The sequence below is a fragment of the Stegodyphus dumicola genome, chromosome X2, assembly GCF_044657685.1.
Source record: "Stegodyphus dumicola isolate Sdum_Otavi_A_Nest chromosome X2, ASM4465768v1".
NCBI classification, from domain to species: Eukaryota; Metazoa; Arthropoda; class Arachnida; order Araneae; family Eresidae; genus Stegodyphus; species Stegodyphus dumicola.
Genome location: NC_140781.1, coordinates 40,348,905 through 40,364,723, shown reverse-complemented (window position 1 = coordinate 40,364,723; position 15,819 = coordinate 40,348,905). Strand labels below are relative to the sequence as shown.

Below are 15,819 nucleotides of genomic sequence, written 5' to 3'. Positions count from 1 at the left end.
CAGGCGCTTTATAAGCATTTCAGTGCAATAACCGAATAGTTATGACACAAAGGACGCATTTGGATGATTTTTTACGTGGTAGAATTATCGGCCGTCTGGAATGTGGGCGTACCCAACTGGTAGTATCAGACGAACTTGGAATTGCCCAGAGTCTCATCTCCAGGCTTTAGCAACGATTCCAAGATAATTTTAATGTGAGTAGACGTTACAGCACAGGTCGCTCCAGGGTTACTACGCCGAATGAGGACCGGTATTTGGCAGTTACTGCCAAAAGAAACAGGCGGAGCACAGCCTCAGACCTGTCTCGTCAGCCCTCTTGAACCACTGGTACGACAATTTCAAGGCAGACCGTGTACAGACGCTTAGGGCAGATTGGTCTATATGCTCGTAGACCTGTCAGTTGCATTCCACTTACTGCAACTCACTGTCGCCTGCGGTTAGCTTGGAGTAGAGAGCATGCATTGTAGACACCGCAACAGTGGGCTTGTGTGATGTTTTCCGACGAGTTCAGGTTTAGCTTGCAGTCTGATTCTCGCCGGACTTTCATATGGAGAGCTCCAGGTACCAGTTACCACCAAGAAAACATCATTGAACGACAGCGTTATGGTGGTGCAGGAGTGCTCGTATGGGATGGAATTATTCTGGGTTCCAGAACTGACTTGCATGTTCAAACTGGAACCATAACAAGCCAAATCTATCGGGACATCATTCTGGAACAACATGTACGTTTGTTTCGGGGCGTCATGGGCACACAATTTGTGTTTATGGATGACAATGCCCGTCCTCACCATGCAAGCCTCCGATTGAAGCAAATGGCTTCAATTGGAGGCTATCACCCGTATGGACTGGCCAGCATTCTCACCGGACTTGAATCCAGTAGAGCACGTGTCGGACATGCTTGGCCGACGAGTTGCAGCCCGTCAACCTCCTCCTACATGTCTACCGGATCTTCGGAGAGCACTGCTTTTTGAGTGGTGTAATATCCCCCAAGATCATATCGATAATTTGATACTCAGCATACCTAGGCGTTATACAGACTGTATTGTATCGTCTGGGAGACATACAATGTATTAACAATCATACCAACCATGTAATATTGTTTTTTTGTAAATAGGTTTTTTTTTTTTTTTTTTTTTTTTTGTAATTTGCTCCAGGGAGGGAAAAATCACTCATTTTTTTAATAATATCAAACATATAGCATCTCTTTTTGCTCTTTACCTTTTTTTTAATAAATAAGCTTTACAAATAAGACAAATTTGCTTTGCTTCTAACTCTACCTTTGCCTGATTTTGCATTATCCTTAATTTATGGACATGAGTGTACTTCTGATGTGATAATTCTTGAAGTGGTTTCCTACCTGTGGTACATGTAACCTGGGGGTGTGTGGCATCTTAATCTGGGGTATGTATAACATTATCAGTACAGTAGAAAACAAAAAAGTGTTATAATAAATGGTGACAATATAGCAAAATATTTAAAATGCCCTAGATTTCATCAATAGTCAACAAATTTATCAATTCATTTTCTATTTTTTTTTTATAAAAGCTGAAATTCAAAATAACCGCAATACATTAATATTGGCACGTTTGGTTTAGAAATACATGCTATCTCTGTGTTTATTTGATATAAATATTATTATAATCAGTCTTTTTTTTATTACAATTTTCTGATCACATTCTTTGCAGTCTGTTTATTTCATTGTATTAAAATAATACACCAGATATTGCAGGAATACTGGAATAAGTTTTGAGGGGGGGAAAATTAGGGGTACTCTATGATTGCAAAACCTTATTCAGAATTAAATGAAAAAAAAAAAAAAAAAAAAAAGCTGGAAACTTTTGAATCACACTTTTAATTATTCTTACATTTTTTTAGATTCCCCCCCCAATTGCCAAATTGATCATTTTGAAATTCCTTTTAATAAGGAACTGGACAACAGGTTCTAGAAGTCTCCTATCTTACACAGGATCATTTTAATAAAACAAGATATCTCATAGCTTCAATCATTTATTTGAATATTCTAAACAATTATATATTTGTTTATTACTTCTACAGAGACATCACATACAAGCCCTGCATTGTCCTTTTATGATAATGGTTTACAGAAACAAAGTGTAAAGAAAAACCATAATTCTAAACCAGTGTTACAGCACGGCAAAATTAATGTGAACTTTACAACTCTTGGCCAATATAGTTCATTCCCCTCATCCCTTCATCTCACTTAAATTAAAACTCATTTGTCCAATAAACACTAACCTGATATTGTTTCATTAAAATCTTATAAAGAAGGAACCTTCAGTATGAAAATAGAGACACTGGCTAAATGAAGTGATTAAATGCACACCAAATTTGTAGTTTCGTTTAAAAATTAAAAAGTGTTCAACTGTTTGCTATAGCTGAAGTTTATTTCAAATACTTACACTTTAAAGAAGATTTTGCATGAAGGATGCTTTCCCCAGAAATGATAACAATGTGCCCATCAATGTCCCTATCTAATTAGCTATTGAATTTAAGTCAAATTCTGTTCCCTGCCCACAACCGATTAAAAAATTGTTCTGTGAAAATATGAAATAACATTCAACTTGTAGTCATTAGGTTAACTGGAAGCAGAAAAATGAAAAATATGCAACCGCCTTCGCCGGGAATCGAACCCCGGACCTCTGGAATACCGGCCCAGCGTGCTACCATTACACCACTAATGCACACTAGGGAAGTGGGAGAAATACCTTATATACTCCCCTTTTTAAAGGGCGACTAGGGTTTTAGGGGACCTAGTCACCAAATCCTGGGTGCGGAGAATTATCATCCACAACCCTTTTAGTTCGGGTGCCACTTGTAGAGTCATTAGATTAATTGGAAGCAGAAAAGATGAAAAATATTCAACCACCTTTGCCGGGAATCAAACCACGGACCTCTGGAATACCAGCCCAGCGTGCTACCGTTACACCACGAAGGCACGCTAGGGAAGTGGGACAAATACTTTATAAACTAAATTATGCTCAGGGGTGACTGTGGCCCCAATTTCAAAAATCCTGAAAAGTATCTTGGAGTAAAAATGTGACATAATTTCAAATAATTCAGAATATTAATGTGACACACAATTTCATTAACAAAGCAAAATTATAATGCTTTTTACTAAACATTAATTTATATTTTTTACATCCTTTCACAAAGTTATTTACATTTTTAGTTCTCAGTGTTTCTTAAAATAATTGCAAAATTCAGCTTCCTTATCAAGGGTAGGGATTTAATTCCAGGATGGACTGCATTGATATTTTTCTTTGCTAATAATTTAAAGCTCATTGCAATCAGCAAGCCATTTTGCTCTAGATAATGTCTTTACATGTAACCCTTCAAGTATTAAGATCAGAGACTAATTAACAATACTAACAGGTGTAGAATTTATTAAATGAAAAACTGCTAAAAAGAAGAGAATGGTTCATGAAATGTAAAACATTTTTCCAAGCTGTCCAGCTGTTCAATAAATTATCTCTAAAAATTCTTCAACAGGGATTTTCTGACCCAAAAATTTCACATGTATACGAGAACAAATAAATTTCACATATTTAGGGAGAACAAATAATATTTGAGTTTTCACATCAGCTTTCATGGGCTGTCTTGTTCACCCATGTAATGAAATACACTTTTAAGAGTGGGTCTAAAGACAAATTTAAGTTTGTCAATAAGTTTACTTCTGTCTTCCACCTTCTTTAAACCTTGACACTTCAGTTCAAAAGTTTCCAATACTTCAGGTTTTGCCTGTTTGTTTCTGTATAAGATAAGTGATTATTAGATAGTTTCAAACTTCTTGGTGTTACAAATATTTTCATCTTCTGAAAGGACATTTAGCTAATTATCTGCTAATTTCATCAAATCAATGGAACTTCGTTCACATTGCAGAACAGGATTAATGTCATTAAATTTGATGAAGGGAGTTCTTTTTAAGGGCAGCTTTTTGTTTTCTGCAGGTAATCAGCCCATTCTCTATACCTCTTTCAAAATAAATTTAAAATTCTTTTTTTCAATGGATTTAACGTTTTCAGAATTCTTAATTATTTACGCAGTCCCTGCACCAATAAAAATAAATCATGGACTTTTTTCTTCAAAATTATCGTCCATGAACATTACCTGTCAATATGATGACACGGTACCTAAAAATGAATACACATAAATGTGTACGTACAATTTATCAAAGTCGGAGTTCTGACTATATACGGACAACAATCACTCCTGAATGCTACCAAATATGATTAATTAAAACTCATTTTTTTATGAAAATACTCATTACACTGTTCATTTATTATTTATGTTTTATTCATTTTTAAAAAAATTATTTTTAAGTTTTATTCACAAGTCCGTCAACTTAAATTAATTCCACATAATTCAAAAGTTCACTATTTTCAATATAAAACAGATTTATTTCTTCCTGAAAGAAAGAATGAATTCCAGTCACAAAAGATGTGCATAAATTATAAATGAGTTCAGAAAAGCAAAGCTTTTTTTTTTTACAACTTTCCAAACTTACCAATATCTCGGTTTCAGATTTAGCTCTCACAAAATTAATTTCTTAAGGAAATAATATAATAATGCCCTTTTACATGCAGCTATTCTTTTATGTTTAGATTGTTAAATCTTTGGAATAGTTGAGAAAAGAGAGAGAAGAACTTTTCAATACTAAATTTGACAATACTGATTTTGTTAAAGTATTATACACTTGTTCTGAGAAAGTCAGAAACATTTAAAGTCACACACTTATATATGTATCACCCAGAAAGTTCTAAGACTAATTTCACAGAATCAATGATTTTAAGATTATATATCGAGTGACATCCATTTCTTGGCCTTCAAGGAACAACGGTGATGATTAAAATGTTAAGTAGCAAGTCTGATAATAATAATGAGTACAAAATAAAACACTGGTAAGATTTGAAAAAAACTTTGAGTGCTGAAAAGGATGGGTGATTTGTAGTTTCCGTAAGGGTTTAAAAGTATCTGTTTCATTGATTATGCAAAGGTCACTTTTCAATACATTTCATAACTGTTATTCATAAGATATGTAACAGAGATTTAGTACAATGTAAACTACAATTTAAATGCAGACATTCATATAATACTCACTTTCCATTTTGAAGGAATCGAGCTTGATTCAACTGCATTGCTCTATCTGTGAAAAGAATAGACATGCAATATATTCTCACAGAAAACATAATTTCTTATTATTCAGAGACATTACATACAATAATGCATCAATTATCTGAACAATGACTGGATGAATGATCATTTATACCAACATGTTTGGACAGATGTTTGAGCAGATTACAGAAATACTCTGGAAAATCGAACATACGTTTCATGTGTAAAATTTTGAAATCTCATTGCTTTACAATAACCATACAATAATTTAAGTCTGATATTCTTAAATTTCTGGATTTTTGTATTTCCCTATCTTACCCTACCTCTTCTCTTTCATTCTAGACATTTTTCTTATCTATTCACTTAGTTTCAGTTTTTCAACCCAGATGAAAAATATCTTACTTTGCAAAATTTTGAAATCTCATTGCTTTATTCTATACAATAATTTAAGTCTGAAATTCTTAAATTTCTGGATTTTTGTATTTCCCTATCTTACCCTACCTCTTCTCTTTCTCTCTAGACATTTTTCTTATCTATTCACTTAGTTTCAGTTTTTCAGCCCAGATGAAAAATATCTTACTTTGCAAGTGTATTATTCCTACATATGGCAGCTAAACACAAAAACAATTAATATTAATACACAAAACAAGTTAATATAAAAAAATTAACTTCCAGTTAAAGAAAATTCAAAATTCTGTCATAAAGATGAGTGGAAAATCAGTATTATACATTACGGAAAAATATTTTCTTCTGCTTGTTTTCTGAGGCATATAAGCCACTTAAAAAAAAAAAAAAAAAAAGTAAGAACATTTTATAAGAATAAAATGTTTGCTTGAAATAGTCATTTTTTATATGAGTATCAATAATCTTAACCCATTTAGGTCTCATTCAATTTATTTAACTCACATTCTCCAGGAAATCAATGTCAAAAACAAAACTACTACATTATTCCAATAAATGAGTTTACATAGGGACATTTGCCACAATTACAATGTGGGAAAACTGCATTCACAAATTTTACGAAAAATTTTTTTAGCATACGGAAAACACGATATACAAGCTATTTCATTAAACAACAATTTCATATTTATAAGATAGAAATGTTAACTTTACATTGATAATATTATCAAACTAATTTTCTTCCTCATATAATGAACAAACTGGCATAGGACTGTAGTAATAAAGCATGAACAATTTAATAAATAATGCAGTGCTTAGCAGAGATTGTAATGCTATGAAGGAAATATGCAGATGACTAATACCCAAAGTTATGTTATAGATAGGACTGGTGAAAAGTGTGTAAGTCAGGGGCTAACTTTGGTCTTGGTCATATTTTAGTTAACTAGGAATGATAGAAAAATACAGTACAAAATCTGAGATCTGGACGTCCAATATCCAGAATGATCTAAAATCCGTGCCTTAAAAACACCAACCAAAATTTTTTTAGAAATTTTTTTATGCTTTACACATGTGTATTTCACTTTTCTTCCCCATAATAAAATATGTGGAGGGTCCTGATATTTAATTTCACTTAAACACTAAATAAAATAACTAGTTATTGAAGAAACAATAATTTTACCATAAATTTGTGCAATCAATAATTTGGCTCCGTAGCTGCGTATTTGCTTGGCATACATCTTATACTGAAACATTCTATATAGAAACTGTTGATTTTACCAAGGCCAACTTATAATCCCTGACACTCAACCCGGGGAATCATTATTTATTATATTTTACTTTCATCACCGCATGTTTAACAGCACATGACAACTTGAGTAATGACTCAGGCAGCGATGCCTAAACATTTTTTTAATTTTAGTAATATAATAACAGAGAGTATGGTAACCTTTTATATTGACATTACACTTGGCGATGATTACAGATTTAAGTTAAATGTGCTAAGAAATGGTGACAAAGAAAAATTTTAACAAATTTCTTTCCATTTGCTAAAAATAGATCTTTGTTAGATAAAAATAGATTAGGCCAAAAGATTATACTTAGTGCTATTTGAATTACAGTATAATCCAGCATATAATGCTCACCAGTGTATAACATGCACTGGTAACTTCAAACTATGCTTTTTAATTTTTACGTATATTCACCATGTAGTGAGCATCCTTTTTGTGAAATGCATCATGCCAGTCTAGAAATAGTGTGCGAGTGGATAATAAAAGCATGGAATGAAATTAAACTAGATGTAATTCAAAAGTCATTTAAAAAATGCAGTATTTCTAATAATCTAAGATGGAATGAAGGATGACTATTTATTTATGGATCAGAGCAATGAGATGAAGATGATATAGAATTTGATGATATGCCTGAAGATATAACATAAGATATAATGGCTAAATTTTCATGTTATTCAACAATGAAAATTTTTAAGCTCATAAGTATGTCATTTCTTTTATATAAACAGCATTTAGGTACATATAGAGATATAATTTTTGTATGCTCATCTTCTTCATATTTTTGAATTTGTAGCTTTTATATCCGGCATATATTGTGCAAACGTGAATTTTGACCCTGGTTTTTGCATTAAAAGTTCGCATTATATGACAGGATATACGGGTAAGTATAATTGATTTGTTATTCACATATACCCAGAACCAGGGCCAGAGCTCGTATAACTGCACCGGGCGGTAGATGCTTGCAATTGAGAAGCACCAAACAACAAAATTAAAAGATGACAAAATTTTTAGAATTCAGGGAAAGCACTGGGATAAAAAATTTAGAGGCGGCAAAAATTTAGAACTTAGCACTTGGTAGCAGAATTTAGGACCCACAGAGACTGCATCAGATATCTAGCATCAAGCCTCGATAAGCCTGAAGTATATGTGGGAATTTATTCAGGACTCAAATAAGCCTTAAGCATGTGCAAAAAATATATGTAAGTACAATAAATAACTAAACTAATACAATTCAGGCTTAACTGCCTCAGAGTGCAATAAAAGCAAGACAAAATTTAGTGAAACAACTTGTTTTTCATTGCAAATCTCATGATACATAATGAAATAATGTCTAGCGGATGCTATTAATCTAGGCTAAAATTATACATTACTGATTCCAAGGAATTCAGTTCAGATTGTGCTGTTCCTTAACTTTTTGATTTCATCCAGCTTATTATTCTTTGCAGGCTGTTATTATTACAGCAGTTTTATGAGAAACAAAGTTTGAATTTTTGATTATGTAAAAAAGAGTTAATTATTCTGGAGCTGTAACAGGATCTATATTAAGATCCTGTGAAAGCATGTTTCGATATTCATTAAACAAACAGTGGATTTGCTGCAAAAAATGGATAATCCATCTCAAAATTATGCGAGGTGTGCGGCATTGGAAAGTCAACTGTATATGACATACAAAAACAGATAAAGGAATTTGTTGTGGATTCCGACACCCCACTCACAATGAATAACAGAAAAATTATTACTCTTTCTAAAAGTGACGATTATTAGAAAGTGATGCTTGATTGGGTCAGACAGCGTCACAGCGAGGACAAGCCATTGACAGGTCTGATGCTAACGGCTCGAGCTAAAATATTTCATGAAGAAATTAACTTAAAAACTGAGTCCACATACTTGACAGGTTGGTTAACCAAATTTAAAAATCACCATGGTATAAGGCAATTAAAAATTTCAGGTGAAAAAGCTTTAGCTAATACTGAAGCTGCTGACTTATTTGCAGACGAATTCATTGAACTCACTAATAGTGAAAAGTTATCACCAGAACAAATTTACAATACTCATGAGACTGGTCCTTTCCAGCAAAATGTACTGTGAAATACCTTGGCAGCCTCTACAGAAAAGGTTCCAACTGGTGTCAAAGATTCCAAAGTGAGACTAACAGTTTTAGCATGTGCAAATGCTCAGGAAAGCACAAGTCTAATATTTTCACAATCAGAAAAAATACATGACCTCGAGCACTTAAAGAAGTAAAGATTTTCAACATTATATATCGTGCAAATAAAAGAGCATAGATGACACAAGTGTTAATGAATGATCGGTTTGATAATCGTTTCATACTGGAGGCTCAGCAACATTTGAATACTGCTGATTTACCTGATGACCAAAATTGTCCTGATTGTAGACAAGTGTACTGCTCACACTTCACTTAATGTTTTAGTGATAGATAATGTATCTGTATTATTCTTTCTTCCAAACTGTATGTCCATCATTCAGCCAATAGATATCAGAATAGGACAGAGGCGAAAATGTAAATATAAAGTAGCATTTTTAAATTTCTTGAATAATGAAAAGAATAATCAAGAATTCTTGAAATATTTTAGCATAAAATGTGCTGTATCGAGCATTGCAAGATCATTGGTGTGTCTCCAGATACTTTAAAAAATGCTTGGCATAATTTATGGCCAGCTACCATATTTCATGGTGAGGATGACGAAAAAGATAGTGGCGAATTTGAAGGTTTTCGGATATTCCAAATTAAAGGTGTGAAATTTCTCAACTCATGCATGTTATAAAGAAATGCAGAGAAAAGATAATAAATATATAGTTGATATAAAAGGTTGATATTAAAAAAGTTTTTCATTGCAATTTCAGTGCCCCAATTATCAATCAACAGAACCAATAGCGAAGAAAGTGACAGAGAGGTTACTGGAAATGAAAAAAATTCGATTGATAAATTAGTCAGAATTCCTGACACAGCAATTACAGGACCTTGAACAAGAAATTATACCTGTCTATGGAATTGGAGGGACAGTATAGGCACAAAAAATGAAGCAACTTATATTGAAAAAACACACAGAAAACTATCAACTTACATTGATATGTTAAATAGAGTAAACAAAAAAATATGAAGTTTTTTTTTTTTTTTGTCTGTTACAAAAAATGAAGCAAATTAAACCCCTTACATTGAAAGAAATGTTTAATAAATCAAACAAATAGTTATTGAGCGTTTTATGCTAAGTTTGATTCCCTTTTAAGGTCATAAATGCTTCATTATTTCATAAATCATGATTTCATATTTTTTATTTTATAATTTCTACATGCCATCTTACTAGATTTAAAGTGATGATCTAATATCCAGAAAAATCCCAAATTTGAGATCGCTGAGGTCCAGACAAGTGCGGATCTTGGATTTTGTACTTTACTTGTTTAGAGATAAAACTATGTAATGAAGAATGTATTTTTCATACATATGACTGCAAAATAATATTTAAATAAGTGTGCTACATAAAATGGAGTTATTTCAATGCTGTCGACTTCTTAAAATTTAGCAGACTCCTATGGCAACTCTATTTGTGATTGCACAGTGGGGAATAAGTAGAAATAAAGAATATCAAACTTTGCTTTTTCTGCACCACTGAATAAAATTAGCAACCACACTATTTATATAAACATAAAATAATTGCATTGCCTGTAAATCCAATTATAACTCAACTGCAGTTTTTGAAGAGAAGCATGGCATTTTAGAGTATTTAGCATAAATTATTATGCTTTGATACATATTATTTCTTTAAAGCTAATTCTAAAATATAGACAGAGTAATGTTTCATTTATCAGCATATTCTGAATTACTGATGATTTCAAATGCAAACTAATTACAAAACAAAGAACTGCATATCTTCACATTCATATAAGTCAGGGTATTACAACAGAAAGCATGCACAAGAGTTGTAACTTTCAGGTATCAATCAATTACAATCTGAGGTAAAACATAGACTGAAAATGTGAACCAGGTGTTGCTAATGCTGGCAAAATTTTGAATAATATATGAAAAATCATATGCATTTTAATGCTGCTCATAAAAGAAGAAAATAGTAAATACATCCACTTAAGCTATTATTCTGTTTCTATATTTGAACTGTGAATAATATTCCCAGAAGAACAAAAAATAGAAATAGAAAATTAAATTTTGGATCATAATAATGCCAAATAAAACTATGATTTTCTTAAATACAAAGAAAGTTACAGGAAAACTCTGCTTTATGCAAATTCTAAATGCAAGACAATGAAACAACATAATTTTCTGCTCTAAATCTCTAATTGTTTATTAATAAGATTTTATTATTCTATACAAAATTTTTGACCCATTCCGAGATGATTAATTGGTATTAAATTTGGCAGCATACTTAAAATAAATTTGAAAAGATAACTATTGCACTGTAAAAATCAAGCAATTGCACTGCAACATTTGTTAGCTGTTACTATCAGATTTTAATAGCAAAATCCACTCCTTTTTCTTTCAATAATTTCAATAAAATCAAAGATAAACCCATGAAGAGAAATGCAAGACTATGAGGCTAACTACAAAAGAACTAATTTTAAACCATAATGAGCATGCTATTGTTGAATGTTATTTCCAATGACAAACAAAATCCCGATGCAGCAAAAATTAACACAAACTATCGAGCATTATTCAAACATGTTATTTCCCACCTATAAAGAATTTGCCCAATTGAATAGTTAGACAATGAATAAAAAAAAAGCAGTTCATTTTTCGACATACATATTTTATTACAATATAATTTCACTGTTCTTTTTTATTTATACTAACTGATAGGTGCATTTTTATTTCCCATACCATTTAATGTATATGCTTAATGCAATTTTGCTCACTGTGCATTAACTGATGGATTACTCAATTGCACTAAGTAAGGTTTACTCATTCAAAATATTTTTTTTATTTATATAAAAATATTTTTTATTCTACCTTTTCAAATTAATATCTAAGACTAACTTTCTAAGTAATTATATAATCATTATATTGTATAGCAATAATAACTGACCTGGTGTTTGATAGTTAAGAGCACACATCTGCACGCCAGAGTTCCACATACGACAAGGATCATAATTCGAAGAATCTATTCGACTACCTTTAGGATAAACTCTACTGAACTGCAATCGGTGATACATAAGCTATATTAAGATCCATAACAAACAAGTTGATAATAGAAAATGCTAGTACAATATACAGTTTTCAAATAAATACAAAAAAATAATTAAAAAGCACACAAGAATTTATCTGTGGATTTAAGAAAATGTTAAACAAATGTTTATTTAGGCATTACAAAAATTATTTAAAATTTAAAGAACAATTTGAATTTCCTTTAATTATAAAACTTAATTATAAAACAGATACATCAGCTTTTTCTGTAACTGCTAATAAAAGATTATAAGCAATAAAGAAGTAAATAATAACCCAAATATCTTAAAGCACAAACAGAATGAATACCACACAACAAAAAAATCCTCAGAAACCATATGAAAGCCTTTAACACATAAAACAAAAATCAGATTTTCTTAAAATAATAAATTATTCTGTCTAAATAGCAAAAGTTTTTAATAATATGCACCAAAATAAAGATAACTAAGTGATGATGAGACACATCAATGAGCTAGAGATTCACTTGAAAAATAATGAATTTCCGAAATTACAGATGCACCATTTCTTTAATAATTCACAAATTTCTAATGAATCACAGAAAAAATATTTTAAAAACTTACAAGAGAAAAAGTACCCAAGGAAAAAAATGATGCTGAAAAATAGATGAGAAAAGAAGGAAATTCGCTTTATAAATACAGTGAGCCTTCTCATGTTGATCACTTCTGAAAAATGATTGGTATTTTAGAGCATATAAATAAACAATATTGTAGAACATAACCTCCCTATTAGGGCAGGATAGCTCTTGCACCATTGTGTGCTTTGCCATTGTTAAATAACCTAATCTAATCATAACTTCTATAAGGTGATCACTCTCACAAAGTTATTTGGAGCAGTTAAGAGCCTTCTTAGAGAGGGTTACTTCAATTACTTTTTTGTTCATTACAAATACAACTGAAGGCTTTTTTTAGAATGCACGTGTAACTTTATTATACCAAGATGGTGTCATATCATTATAGTCTTGGTCTATTTCTAAATCTTGTTTAAAAATCCATTTTATTTATTAAATGAAAAGCTCACATAAATAAAGAATGTGTACCGAGTTTAATACAATTAGATTCAGAGAAAATTATAATTATGGAATAGAAATTTCTCTTGAATATATTTATCAAATATATTATTGTTTTCTATTAAAGGTTTTAGCTACAGTGAACTTCCATGCAGTGGCCACCTCTAAAAGTGAACAGTATTTCTGAGAGCTTAAACACCAGTATTTATTGTCACCCGACTAAGGCAACTTCCTCCACAAAAGAATATAATTCCTATGGAACTATGGGTTATCTTCTTAGGGAAGACTCACTGTAAATGTCACTCTGAAACAATATGAGAAAAAACATAATAAACTGGAATAAAAATTGTTGATAATATATCTATACCCTAAACTCTCCAATTTTCATACTAATACCACAGCATAAGTAACACTACAGACTATGCAATTGGTTCTACTACTTATTTTATGCTTCAAACTGTAACAGTATGTTGCACATATCAGCATAAAAAAACTCAAGAGACTATAAAGCAATGTAAAGTGAACAATGTAAGAGTACCCGCAGTTCAAACAATTTTGGTCTTCTGTAGTGTTGTTGGAAGCATTAAAGAAAAAACATTTCAATATTTTATATTCTCCGAAATACTGGTCATTTTCAGAGACTGTCACCACAAGAGGGTTGACTGTCAAGACTGAAATAATAAAATTATGATAAAAATATTAAAAAACTCTCTAAGAAATTTAATCTAAGAATTTTGCATCTAATCTAAGAATTTTGCATCTATACGGCCCATGACGATGTCATGCGCAATTTAATCTATTACAGCGTTTACGCTGATGTGGCATTTCTGTGTAATTTAAATTTTTTTCCCCCGCCACTTTTCTCGAGTGCAGCATTTATGCTGATGCGGCCTTTCTTCCGGAAATTACGGCAAATTTCTAAATACTTTTTAATGGATAATGCTAAAAAATTGTATTAAAGTATGAATGAATTATGATTATTTGAAAATAATAATTTGAATGATTTTAATTACAGTATTTTAAATTACTTAAAACTAATTTTGTCTTAATAAATATTTTTACATGCAATAAATAAAAATTTTTAGTTGCAAAATAAAACTTTCTGAGAAAGGTGGACTTCTTTACATTCAGCTTTTAGTATGCAAGTTTATCAGATTTTTATTAAATTGTTTAATCAACCACACACAATTCTGAAAGAAAATTGAATTTTTATGTTATGCATTAATCACTAGCTGATGAAAAATTAATGAAATGTGTTTCAAGGCCTAAAAAATAGTCCTTTTGAATTATTCCATTATTATTTCTTAAGCTAGAAAGAATTTTGAAAATTTCATTTTTTAACAGTTTATTTTGGTAACTTTCAAAATTACATAGATGAGCTTTTTTATTTTAAAACTTCTCTCTATAAGAAAACTACTGAATTTTATATAACAATAGTATTAGAATTTAGAAAGGAATTTGTGCAAAAATACTTTAGCTTAGTGAATTTAGAGTACTGGATTTCAATCATTTTTGCTCCATGCATCCCCTTTCACCACTGCTAGATGATTATACTCGCTCCTTTCCAAAATTAAAAAATAAATAAATATACATTTATTTAAATGCAGATTATTCTTTGTGTTTTATAAATTAAACAAGAGCACAGAAATGAAATAAAGCACAGAAAATGTTGAACCACACTAGAATAAAAATAGTTTTTAATAAAACTAAAATTAAATATATAACAAGTAAATAAAAGCCTAACCACAGTCCCCTCTCTGAAGCTATAAATTCCCACCCCCCAGTTGAGAACCCGACTTAGAAACTAAATTAAATTAACAAATGCAATTTTGGTTCTTCGTACTAGTAGAGATATCAAGCTTCACATATTAATCATGCAAAAGAATATAGACTTAAGTTCTGTCAAATAAGTTTTTCTTTATGTGCATGCAAAGAAATGGGAACAGCTTTTCAGAAGGGCATGGCCTTAAATAGCTAAAACTTGCCAACCACTACATGTGTTAGCACATTATCACTAGTTTCTCTAAATCATTTTATTGGAAGAAAAATTTTTAGTTCTTATCCAACCATATATTAGATCCACAGCCCACTGATAATCCCGTTGCGCACTTAATTTGAGCAATAAGTAATCATTATCTGCAGATCAGAAGAATATATTGGTGTAAATAGTTATAAAACTATTACATTCCAACAAATAAGATTTAGCAAAGTAGGTCCATGTGATGAATAACAACTTCAACTTATATTCATTAGTACTGAAGAAGAATGCTGGTAATAAGAATATAAGGTATTTTCTCCCTCCTTTAAGCATGCCTTCATGGTGTAACTGTCAGCATGCTCAGCACTTATTTGAGAGGTCCAGGGTTCGAGTATCAGCAAGAGCATTGCTCATTTTTTACATCTCCAACATCAAAATAACTTAATGACTCTACAGTGGCATTCGAAAAGGGATGAGGTGGTCGATGATTTTGCACCCCCAGGATTTGGTAAGTAGGTCCCCTAATCCCCAGTCACCCTTAAAAGAGGGAGTATGTAAGGTATTTTCTCCCTCCTTTCAGCATGCCTCCATGGCATAACAGTCAGCACGCTTGCCACGTATTTGAGAAGTCCAGGGTTTGATTCCTGGTGAGGGCATTACTCATTTTTACATCTCCAGCATCAAAATAACCTAACGATTCTACAAAAATAAATATTACAAATGTTTTTGATGAATCATAATTAAAAGGAATGCTCAATTTTGTTATTAACTAAACTTTTAGTTCATTTCATATTGATTTTAC

The 15,819-nt window shown here is 31.3% G+C and overlaps 1 protein-coding gene across 4 annotated transcripts in view; it reads right to left on the bottom strand.

The window, feature by feature from the left end:
• Positions 1–15,819, bottom strand: part of sl (small wing phospholipase C gamma 1) — a 326,005-nt gene that overhangs the window by 78,178 nt on the left and 232,008 nt on the right. For all 4 annotated transcript variants that reach the window (XM_085809362.1, XM_085809364.1, XM_085809363.1 and 1 more), the window contains exons 25-26: positions 11,876–12,000; positions 5,119–5,164 (exon numbers count right to left, since the gene is read on the bottom strand). In XM_085809362.1, coding sequence (XP_085665488.1) covers positions 5,119–5,164; positions 11,876–12,000 — 171 coding nt within the window. The remainder of the gene's footprint in view (positions 1–5,118; positions 5,165–11,875; positions 12,001–15,819) is intronic.